At 59.1% G+C, this 11,597-nt stretch overlaps 3 protein-coding genes across 3 annotated transcripts; 1 reads left to right on the forward strand and 2 right to left on the reverse strand.

Annotated features, from left to right (window-relative positions):
- SPRG_06046 (hypothetical protein) lies at positions 1 to 1,197 on the reverse strand (the record flags this gene model as incomplete). The annotated part of the gene is made up of 3 exons (XM_012344771.1): positions 1 to 354; positions 398 to 898; positions 955 to 1,197. The coding sequence occupies 3 exons, from the start codon at positions 1,195 to 1,197 to the stop codon at positions 1 to 3; spliced, it is 1,098 nt and encodes a 365-aa protein (XP_012200161.1).
- Positions 1,198 to 2,318: 1,121 nt separating this feature from the next.
- SPRG_06047 (hypothetical protein) lies at positions 2,319 to 3,388 on the reverse strand (the record flags this gene model as incomplete). Its single annotated transcript, XM_012344772.1, has 2 exons — positions 2,319 to 3,211; positions 3,259 to 3,388. The coding sequence occupies 2 exons, from the start codon at positions 3,386 to 3,388 to the stop codon at positions 2,319 to 2,321; spliced, it is 1,023 nt and encodes a 340-aa protein (XP_012200162.1).
- A 2,588-nt stretch (positions 3,389 to 5,976) lies between these two features.
- SPRG_06048 (hypothetical protein) lies at positions 5,977 to 7,137 on the forward strand (the record flags this gene model as incomplete). Its single annotated transcript, XM_012344773.1, has 1 exon — positions 5,977 to 7,137. The coding sequence occupies one exon, from the start codon at positions 5,977 to 5,979 to the stop codon at positions 7,135 to 7,137; it is 1,161 nt and encodes a 386-aa protein (XP_012200163.1).
- Positions 7,138 to 11,597: the final 4,460 nt, after the last annotated feature.

Below are 11,597 nucleotides of genomic sequence, written 5' to 3' on the forward strand. Positions count from 1 at the left end.
CTACGTCTCGTCGTCGCTAGCTGTCGACATGCGAGACGAAGCCGGTGGTGTGGGTCTGTGTGGCGCGGTGGTGGATGCCACGTCCGAGGCCTTGGTCCGAAACGGCAAGCGCAGTGGGTACGCAAGGTGCGTCGCAATGTCGCACGTGCCGAAATCGCCGGTGCCGGGGCCGCGCGCGAGGCGCACGTCGCCATGCTCGCCCCAGTCGGTGCCCCACGCGCTGCGCACCTTGAAGAAGCCGACGGGTGGTAGCGCAGAGCCAACGTCTTCAGTGCCGAAGCCCACGACGAGGACGGCTTGGTCGAGGCGGCCGCCCGTGTACAGTTGCCACGCGTAGTTGTTGTTGAAGTGGGTCTTGTTGCCACGCGTAGTTGTTGGTCGTCGCAAACGCTACAACCGGCTGCGTCCGGAGCTGCTCCTCGAGCGCGGTCTCGCCACGAGCTTGCTCGATCTCACCGACGTAGAGCGAAATCGATCTGGTGCACTTGGTGTTGTCGCTGCATTTTGGCGTGACGCCCGAGTGGCCCGAGGTGTATGGGTTCGCCTTCTCAGTGCACAAGGCGCTGGACCGCTCGAGCAGCCACTGCATGCCATCGAATGGGGTCCCGGGGCCCCAGCAGCTGTCTAGCCCGCTAGAGTATGTGCAGCTCAAGACTTGCTGTACCGAGAGGTCGATGAACTCGCCGGTTGCGAGACAGTGCGCCGACGACACGGCCGCCGCCGCCGCGATCGCCCAATCGCTTCGACACTTGCCCATCCATTTCACGGGCGTGACGCATGTCGATTGCGTGGTCCAGTCAACCGTATCGACCACCGTGCCGCCGACAGCACTGCGATTCAAAGTGGCGGCCGCTGGAAGAGCTGTCTGTGGTGGCACCGGCATCGGCGACGACGCGAACTGCGCAAACTCGTTGTCCGAGAGCAGCGCAAACTTGGTCAAGTGGCTAAAGGTACGTACGGGTTGGCCGCCTGCAGAGCGGGAAACTTGTCCTTGGCCGCCTTCAATCGCCAAAGAAGATCGTCGGTCGTCAAGGTCCCTCGCACCAAGACCATGGCCGTGCGCACGTGGTCGTCATTGCCAAACTTGGTTTGCCAGCGCGCCAAGTCGCGCGAGAGCTCATCGCGCTCGTCGGCCGAGAGGGTGAGCGCACCGAGTGGGACCGAGAGAAGCAGCGCGACCAAGCAGAGAAAGCGCATGGCGAGCAGCTCGAATTGTGACTACTATCCGAGTGTTGAAGCGTAGGTGCGTCACGCGCTTGAACTGATCGCAGCTTCAACCGAGAGAAGAAGACGGCGACAACAACCGCGCGCAGGACCTGCTTCTTCTTGAGACGCTTGCGGGAAGATCGTCATAGCCTCCGGCTCTCTCCACGCATTGCTAGGACCGCAGCACACGCGCCGCCATGAAGCGTCGGTCACGCTCCGTGAGATCTGTACACCCTTTCTATCCCACGTCGCATGACGCGCGTGCGTCACCGACACGACACTGCCGCGTCGGCACCTCGTATCCGCCGTCGTCGTCTGATATGATGACGTGGCAGCCCCCGGTCGGAGCACTTCACCAAGAAAGATGCAGCGTTGTCCATTCTGTCGTGGGTGTCGTAGACGCATGCATGGGTGGTCGCCGGTCCCAATACGAGGGTAGGTTTCTACGAGGGTAGGTTTCTACGAGGGGTAGGGTTTCCCGGTCGAGCCAGTGTACAGCGCGTGTAAAGGGTCGAGGCGCCTTTGTACGCCAGAATTTATCTACGGTAGGGACTTTGAACGTAAAAGAGCATGAAAGCCCTATGGTCTGGCGGTACAGCGCGAGGTTTTACTCTCAGTAGGGTCAGGATTCGATACCCTATTTCGCGGAAGCGGACGACTTGCGTGTTCAGACGCTTGCATGCCCGAATCCGCGTCATATTTTGTTGCGAACGATGCTGCCATACTCCATACAAAATGTACTTTTTTATCGACGCCAACCCCGACCCCTTAATATATCGTACCTGCAGCTACGTCGAGGCATCGTGTAAAATAATTATTGTACCTTGTAGTGGCAACGCCATATACTAGTGAGTGCAGTGTGGACGATGATGTTGTCAGCTCTCCTCGTCATAGCATCACAGCACGAGTGGGCTTTGGCGCAAGCGTAGCCATTCTTGGTAGCACTGTCTTGCTTCTCATATTCACAGGTAGTTCGGCAACGCAGGACCATGAGTATTAAAGCAGGCCTGGTTGGAATTTTAAACATAAACTTTGGTGGCGGGTAAGTGCTACGCTACGCGCGGCTATTAGTCAGACGCGTCATTGGCAGCGTCCTCGACGCGTGGCACCGCCTAAGGCTTGCGAGACGGGATGGCTGGGAACGCAAAGTGGGCGGCGACGTTGCACGTGCCGCGACCGCCGATGCCGCGGAGGAGGCGCATGTGGCCCTGCTCGCCCCAGACAGTGCCCCATCCGTTGCGGACCTTCCAGTAGGCGACGCCGTTCTCAGTGCTGTAGCCGACCACGAGCAAGGGCAGGGTAAACGCCGACTTTGTCTGCGGGCACGACGAGAGGATGCCGCCGGTGTAGAGAAACCACGTGTCAACGGACGCCGAGACCATGGCAAGGACGGGTTGCACGCGGACGTGCTTCTCGAGCAGCGCTTCGCCGCTCTTCTCGACCACGTCGCTCACGGCAAACGAGATGGCGCCTGCGCACTTGCTGTTGTCGCTGCACGTCGGCGCGTACGCGGACGAGCCCGCGGTGTATGGGATGTCGACGTCATTGCACAAGGCGGTCTGCTGCATGATGAGCCACCTGAGCGCGGCGATGGCGTCGCCGCCATGACAGCCATCGGGGCCGCCCATGTTGGCACAACTCACCACCTCTTGGAGCGAGATGTCAAGAAGCGCGTTGGTCGCAATGCAGTTCGCAGACGCCACCGCTTGGATCGCTGTAATGGCCCAGACGCTAAAGCACGCGCCCATGCTCTGCACCGGGTAGACGCACTTGGACGCGAGCCAGTCGATCGTGTCAGTGGCCGCGCTGCCACTGCCGTCATACGGCATACTGGCAGGCGATCGCACCCGCGGCGATGACGTGAACCGCGCCAGCTCCTTGTCGGTGAGCAGCGCAAACTTGGTCAAGTGGCTAAAGGTCGCGTGCGGGTTGGCTGCACGAAGCATCGGAAGCTTGTCTTTGGACGCCTTCAAGCGCCCGAGCAGATCGTCGGTCGTCAAGGTCCCTCGCACCATGGCCATGGCCGTGCGCACGTGGTCGTCGTTGCCAAACTCTTTTGCCAGCGCCGCAAGTCGCGCGAGAGCTCATCGCGCTCGTGGGCCGATATGTTGAGCGCGTCTACGGTCGTCACCCACGCGAGAAGGACGATGACCATCAAGAAAAGCACTTGGAGGAAGCGCATCGCAAGCAGCAGCAGCAGCAAGAGGAAGAGTGAGCTTCTGCGGTAAAAGATAGGAGCTCGACGACGTCGCTGCGTCACGCGTTAGGAAACCGGGGCCGATCGCTGCTTCAACGACGACAACCAAGCAGGCTACTCTTTGAAGACGCTACGTCCAGGAAGGAGATGCAGCGACCACTGCGCTACACTGGAGGTGACTGCCTCGTCTGCCAAGCTCTGCTGTCGTCTCGAGAGTGCCTCTGTTGCATGCCCGAACGTCGTCGCGATGCTGGTAGCCGTCGTCTTTGTCGACGCGTCAATGGTCACAAATCCACTGCAGATCGGTCATCCAGAATCTCATGTTGCGACTTCAAACAGAATATGGGTCGAAACGCTGGCTGCAGCGAGCGGTTGGTTGTCCGGATAAAGATATTGGATGCGATGCCACGTGACGACGACACGGCGGACATGGAGCAGACGCTCAAGCGCAAGGTCAAGAACGAGCGCACCAACCTCTTCGAGTGGGTCAAGTACAAGTGTCTCCTCCACGGCCCAGACCTGCTCCTGGACCCGTGCGACGTCGAGGACACGCTGCCTGGCACGTACCGCATTGCGCTCGACCACGTGGTCTCGGTGACGACCAAGGCCGGCTCGCGCTTTGAGCTGGTTCATACCATTGCCAGCCATGGCCGCCGTACACGCGAAGAGCTTATGGCGCCGACGCCGCAGCACTGTACGCGATGGGTGGCCTCGCTAGGAGCACCGGCATCGGCGACGACGCGAACTGCGCAAACTCGTTGTCCGAGAGCAGCGCAAACTTGGTCAAGTGGCTAAAGGTCGCGTACGGGTTGGCCGCCTGCAGAGCCGGAAGCTTGTCCTTGGCCGCCTTCAAGCGCCGAAGAAGATCGTCGGTCGTCAAGGTTCCTCGCACCAAGACCATGGCCGTGCGCACGTGGTCGTCGTGGCCAAACTTGGTTTGCCAGCGCGCCAAGTCGCGCGAGAGCTCATCGCGCTCGTCGGCCGAGAGCGTGAGCGCACCGAGTGGGATTGAGAGAAGCAGCGCGACCAAGCAGAGGAAGCGCATGACGAGCAGCTCGAATTGTGACTACTATCCGAGTGTTAAGTAAAGCGTACAGTAGGTGCGCTTGGAAATCAACTGATCGCAGCTTCAACCGAGAGAAGAAGACGGTGGGACGTGCTTCTTCATGAGACGCTTGCGGGAAGATCGTCATAGCCTCCGGCTCTCTCGACGCATTGCTAGGACCGCAGCACACGCGGTGGCACGAAGCGTCGGTCACGCTCCGTGAGATCCTTTTCCACTGCACGGTGCCTGACGCGCGTGCGTCACAGACACGACGCGGCCGCGTCGGCACCTCGTATCCGCCGTCGTCTGCAATGATGACGTGGCAGCCTCCGGTCGAGGACGTCACCAAGAAAGATGCAGCGTTGTCCATTCTGTCGTGGGTGTCGTAGACGCGTGCATGGGTGGTCGCCGGTCCCAGTACGCGGGTGGGTTTCTACGAGGGGTAGGGTTTCCCGGTCGAGCCAGTGTACAGCGCGTGTAAAGGGTCGAGGCGCCTCTGTACGGCCGCCGCCAGAATTTATCTACGGTAGGGACTTTGAACGTAAAGGCGGAGCCCACTCTATGGTCTGGCGGTACAGCGCGAGTTTTACACTCAGTAGAGACAGGGTTCGATCCCCGCTATGGCGATAGGCGGACGACTTGCGTGTTCAGACGCTTGCATGCCCGACAACGCGTCATAGTTTTTTTTGTTGCTAATGCTGCTGCTATAGATATCCAATATAGTACAAACTGCGCTGTTTTATCGACGCCAACCCCGACCAATTAATACCTGCAGCGACGCGTCGTCATCGTGTAAAATAATTAATGTGCGTACTAGTAGTGGCAATGACATGTAGTGAGTGCAGGGTGAACGATGATGTTGCCAGCCCTCCTCGCCATAGCATCGCAGCAGAAGTGGGCTTGGAGGGAAGAGTAGCACTGTCTTGTTTATCATATTCACGTGCCAAGCTCTGCAACGCAGGAGCATCAGTAGCTTGTACACTGTAGTCGTTGGCGTGCGCTTGTCGACTGTAGCTCTACAATTGTACAGCGTGCATGCATCGCCGCCTTGCGCTGGCAAATGAGCGCGCTTCCCGTAGCAACCTGCCTTAAACGCCACAACAACTTGCCAATCCTAGGCGTCAAGACGTCGGATCGGCGGCAACCGACTTCAAGGAAGAACGACCTCCGAATTGCGCGTCGACCTCTGGGTGCTGGCGACAAGACGGGCCTTTCTATCGATGCAAAACTGTGCTGGCGATCGACAGAGTCGGAACAGAGACCCCGTCGACGGCCGGTGCTAGAGACAGTAAACGACAGCGAGCAGTCTCTTCAAGCAGTAGTACGAGCGCAATGGTCTCTGTCTACACTGTACAATCCATTCTGGGCGTAGCGACTTGAAGGAGTAGCCTGCTTGGTTGTCGTCGTGAGATGTTGAAGCATCGATCGGCCCCGCCGGTCGGTTTCCTAACGCGTGACGCAGCGACGTCGTCGAGCTCCTATCTTTTACCGCAGGAGCTCACTCTTCCTCTCGCTGCTGCAGCTTGCGATGCGCTTCCTCCAAGTGCTTTTCTTGATGGCCATCGTCCTTCTCGCGTGGGTGATGACCGTCGACGCGCTCAACATCTCGGCCCACGAGCGCGATGAGCTCTCGCGCGACTTGCGGCGCTGGCAAAAGAAGTTTGGCAACGACGACCACGTGCGCGCGGCCATGACCTTGGTGCGAGGGACCTTGACGACCGACGATCTTCTTCGGCGCTTGAAGGCGACCAAGGATCAGCTTCCGACGCTTCGTGCAGCCAACCCGCACGCGACCTTTAGCCACTTGACCAAGTTTGCGCTGCTTACGGACAACGAGTTTGCGCAGTTTATCTCGGAGTCACCGTTGAAGCCGGTCATACCACCGCTGTCGCCTCCTTCACGATCACCGACCAACCATCTGAATCGGAGTGCTGTCGTCGAGGCCAGCGACACCTACTCGGTCGACTGGACAACGCGGTCGATTTGCGTGCCGCCGGTCAAGTTCAAAGGCAACTGCGGCAGCAACTGGGCGATCATGGCGGCGGCGGCCGTGTCATCGGCGCACTGCCTCGCGACAGGCGACGCCATCTTCCTCTCGGCGCAGCAAGTCTTGAGCTGTTCGTACCCGCGTGGCACGGATGTCTGCAAAGGCGCAGGGTTTGCGCAGCATGCGATGGAATGGCTTGTGTCGCATCCGAGCATACTGTGCAAGGACTCTGCGATCCCGTATACCTCGGGCGAGACCGGGTCGGCGCCGGTTTGCAGCGACAACACCAAGTGCGCCGGGTCCATCCCGCTGCACACCGGTCCGATCGTGACCATGCAGGGCGAAGACGCGCTCACCAAACAGCTCCAATTGCAGCCCGTCGTCGCCTACGTCACGGCGCTCAACCCGGTTTGGAAATCGTACAAAGGCGGCATCCTCACGTGGTGTCCGCCGGCGCAGTACGTCGACCAGGCCATGCTTGTCGTTGGCTACGGCACCCACGACGCTGGCTACCTCACCAAGCCAATGCATTTCTTCAAGCTGCGCAACGCGTGGGGCACCAACTGGGGCGAGAAGGGCGACATTCGGCTCGACCGCCGCGGCACCAACGACGAAGGCATGTGCAAACTCTTCACATACCTCGCCTACCCGGAGCTTCCGCCGGTCGGCGCCAGCAAAGCGACGCGCCCGCGCACACCATAGCCAACGAGTTGGTCTGCCGTGTACCTGCGCCGACCGCCACGACCGACCTGGACGTAGCAGCCACGGGAGCGTGCCACGTAGGATGGCGCTTGATAATGTGAAGTGCAATGGTTAACACTATTGACGGGTCTTAAGATCGTTTTAGTGGCAGCGAGAACTGGTAGAAACGACGAGTTACTCGAGTGCTACAGGTAATATCATCAAGGCCATTCGTATATTTCTTTTGGACATGAGTGAAAATGGATAAAGATGAAAAAGAAAAAGCAGATGACTTCTCATAACACCAGCGTCCGCTCACACCGTCTTGGAATAGCAACGGTGGACGTTCATCAAGAGCCAGCAACTCAAAACTCAATTCGAGTTTCTGGCCGACATCCCGAGTCAACGGACGTGGTCACATACGATCATCAAAGTCATTTGTGATGTCAACTTTGAAAACAAAGTAAAACTGAACGAACTTTAGAATTTGATCCTGTAAAAATTCTGCGTTTTTCCAGCCGTACAGCAAGTGAAACCCCCAGACATGTCCCTCCAGGACGACCGCGTGGCGTCGCTCCGGGAGCAAGAAGAAACAAAGGACCACGTGCCAGCGAGTGGCACGGACCGTAGTTGGCGTGGTGCGCCACGTAACACTGGCCACGGTGGTCAGGGCTACGCGCGGAACACCTCGTACGCCGCAGCCGTTAATGGCGTCCAGCAACGGGCGGCGCAAGCATTGCGCCACACATTCGTGCGCCTTCTGCCCGAGCCCGCGGCGATCCGCGAGCTCATCGAGCGTAACAAGTTGGCCTACGCCAGCTTCGACGAGCGCCTCGCGCTCATCAAGACACACCTGCCGATCCAGCCAGTAGCCGCGAAAGTGCCCGTATGGCTCAAGGGTGGCAAGGAGTTCGCCAACTACTCGAACCAAGAGATCACGGACGAGTTCTTCTCGGCCAACAACAACGACGTGTGGATGCCGCTTTTCCCGCGGATCCCCATGATCAACAAGACCAACGACGGGTCGCTCGTGTTTTCGGTCACGGACCAGGAGACGCGCTTGGCGATGCTCAACAAATCCGTCGTGCTGTTCGGGGAGGAGTACAAGTTCACGGCCTCGGCTGACGAAGAACGCGCGGCCCTCCTCGCCCCGTACATGTTCATGGACGTAGCGGCCATCCGCGTCGGCTTTGAAGAAGACGGGGTGATGCGCGCGTTAGACCACTTGGGGGTAGCGTCGCTCACGCACGCGTACAACCACACGATCAAGGAAATCCCGACCAACCACGGCACGTCGTGGCGCCTTTACCTGGCGCATCCGGAGCTTCCCGCGGCAATGCTCGTGAACGGTCAGTTTCCCGACCACATTCTCTACAAAAATGTCCGCTACCCCGTCTATTTCAAGGGCTACACGCGACCGGCGGGTGACCGTCAGCAGCGCCATGGCCTCAACTTGGACCGAGTGTTGGCGCCCAAGCGAGCTGCGCCACCGGCGGAAGCCGAGCGCCCGCGTCAGCGCCCCAAGAGCGCCAAAAGCCAACGTGCCGCCAGCGGGCAACCGTGGTTGAGTACGCCAGGACGGAACTGGGCCTCGGACTCAGAGACGGAAAAAGACTCGGAAGGATTCGAGCGAGTCGGTCGTCGCGGTGCCAAGCCAGCGAAAGGTGTGCTAGCCCCGCCACCGATCGGCATCTCGGGCAACATGTACTCCTTCCTCAAGAACATGAAGGTGGACTACCGGCGCATGAAGACGGCAGAGGGTGGCCCTCTGCCGTACATCGTGGCGCGGCCACACATTCCCGCCGTCCTCCCCGAGAACGCCACGGCGACCGAGATGGACTTCAACGAGTCGAATACGCTCGAATGGAACGTCGACGCCATGTCGGTGACCCGATTGACGGAGATTCTCCATGAAACAACTACGATACGCGACTCAGAGGCAGGCATCGAAGAACTTCGGGCTCCCGGCATGTCCGAAGCTGCGATTCTCGCCGACACCGACCGGCTTCTTCAGTCCTTTGACCCGGAGGGTGTATGGCACCAGATGACGGATCGCGGTGGCAACTACCTTGCCGCTTTGAGCCTCGACCGCCTCACGGGGCTGGCCAAGATGCACATGTGGCTCCGATGGGTCGCGGCCACCGACTTTCCGAGTATCACGGACAACTTTGAGGAGTCTTTCAACGACTATGTGAACACCAAGTGGACCACCGAGGACCGCTTTTCTATGACCACCGCGGACATCTTCCACCCCGAGGCATCGATCCCAGGAGCACAGGACCTTCTGGCCATGGAACATGCGCTCGCTGGATTTGAGCTGATGGTCGCTGCCACAGCTCCCGACTTGTTTCCACGGGATGAATGGTTGGTGGCGATCACTCATCACCGTATCTTCCACTTACACACCCGCTACGGCGACCGAATGGTGCAACCCAATGTGCTGCTCCGCGTGCTACGCTCACCTATGGGAGGAGCGGTGCTAAGCATCTTCAAGAACCTTGGAGATCTTGGCATTTGTCGCACGCTACGCGAGCTCCGGAAGGGCACGTTCGAGTACCCGGACGACGGCGTGTTCATACTCAACAAGCAGCGTAAGCTCATTTTGGTACCATCCGAAGACACCTCGACGCTCGGTGCGGACGCCGACGACGAGGCGTCCGAGGATGACGCGGACGACGACGACGAGGCGTACGAGGATGACGCGATCGACGACGAGACAGCGTAATTACGGGCACGACAACCCGTGAAGCTCGTCCCGACGGGCTTCAACTCCCTCGTCAACAACCATTATTTATCACAACATGCAACATCAACTCCATAAAAAGAAACGGGCACAAGCTCATCGACTCGTTCGTCCGACATCACACGATCACCGCGCTTCAAGAGACGCGCTTCAAGAACCAACACCAAGCCAAATGTTTTCGTGATCACCTTGATCGTCTTTTCGAGGCTGAACACGTTTTCTTGGCCGTCAACGACCAAGGGACCCAATCAACAACTCGCCAACGACGGAGCAGCGGCGTGGCCATGGTCTTCCGAAAAACACACCGGGCTTCGACACGCTCCGGCACGAGCAACGGCGCGACATCGCCGACCGATACATGGTTGTCTCCGCTACTGTCAGCGGTATCACCACGTACTACCACAACATCTACGCGCCGGCCCAACCACCCGAGCGCGCTGCCTTCTACAACATGCTACCGACGGACTTCTCTCCCGGGGCCCAACATGTCGTCATGGGCGACTTCAACTTGCCATTGGATCAAGGCAAGGACGCCGAGCGCGCGTCCACGATCTCGTGGAACGGTCATGCCGAATGGGTAGCGTGGCTGGCCTCCTTGGGGGTCGTCGACATTTGGCGGGAACTGCACCCTATGGCACGAGTGTACTCGTCACCAGGAGGAGTGAACCGTCTGGACTACATCTTTCTCAGTGACAGCTTGCGAGCACACAACACCTTTACCTCGGGATACGCGAAAGGACCCAACACCGCTCCATGCAACCACATGATCCAATGGCTCGTCGTCAATCCAGCACCACCGATACCCAAGCACGCGTACTGGCGATTGCCCAAGGAGCTGCTAGCCATTCCCGAGGTAGCCGATGCCATCAAACAGGAAGCGGCTGCCCTCCGCGACGGTCTTGAAGAGGTCGACGACCCAGGTGCCACATGGGCTGCCTGGAAGAAGACAACGAAATCATTCCTCCAAGATTACCATCGATCGTACTTGGTCATCGACAAACGCCGCAAGGATCAGGCACGGGTCGTGTGGCAAGTGGCCGAGTATCATCATCGACATGGCGACTTGTCCGACGATGAAATCGCAGTGGCTCGGGAAACGTACGCGAAATCATCGCAACGCGCCGGCCAGAACACGAAGGATTTGAACTTTGAGCTTCATCGCTCGCAAGCGGAAACCAGCACGCGCTACTTCTTTCGGGCGCAGACGACCGGCTCATCACCGATCCAAGAAATGCGCCGGACCGACGGGACGGTTGCGGTGTCGATGGACGACATCCACGACGTGTTCCACCACAAGTGGTCGACGGTGATGCGCTCCGACGACTTTCGAGACCCCGGCGATACCCGTCGCCGCGCTTTCTTGAGCCAAGTCACGCGAGAACTTACGCCGGAGGACCGCGACCTCTTGGACTTACCGATCAGTGTCAAGGACATTGAGTCCTCGATTCGTACCATGGCACCGGACAAGGCTCCCGGGCTGGACGGGTTTCCGGCGGCGTTTTACCAACTGGACCCGCCGACTTTTGCCTCGATCTTGCACATTGTCTTCATGTCTCAACTGGAACGTGGGGAGCTCCTCGAGCTCCAACGAACGTCGGCGGTCGCGCTTCTCCCAAAGGGTGGTGATGCTTCCGACCCCGGCAACTACCGGCCCATCTCTTTGATACCGGTGGAGACGAAAATTATCTCGCGGGTCCTCAGTCATCGTCTCGGTGGGCTGCTACCGAAGCTGGTCCAC

The sequence above is a fragment of the Saprolegnia parasitica genome (assembly GCF_000151545.1).
Source record: "Saprolegnia parasitica CBS 223.65 unplaced genomic scaffold supercont2.20, whole genome shotgun sequence".
Taxonomy (NCBI): domain Eukaryota; phylum Oomycota; class Saprolegniomycetes; order Saprolegniales; family Saprolegniaceae; genus Saprolegnia; species Saprolegnia parasitica.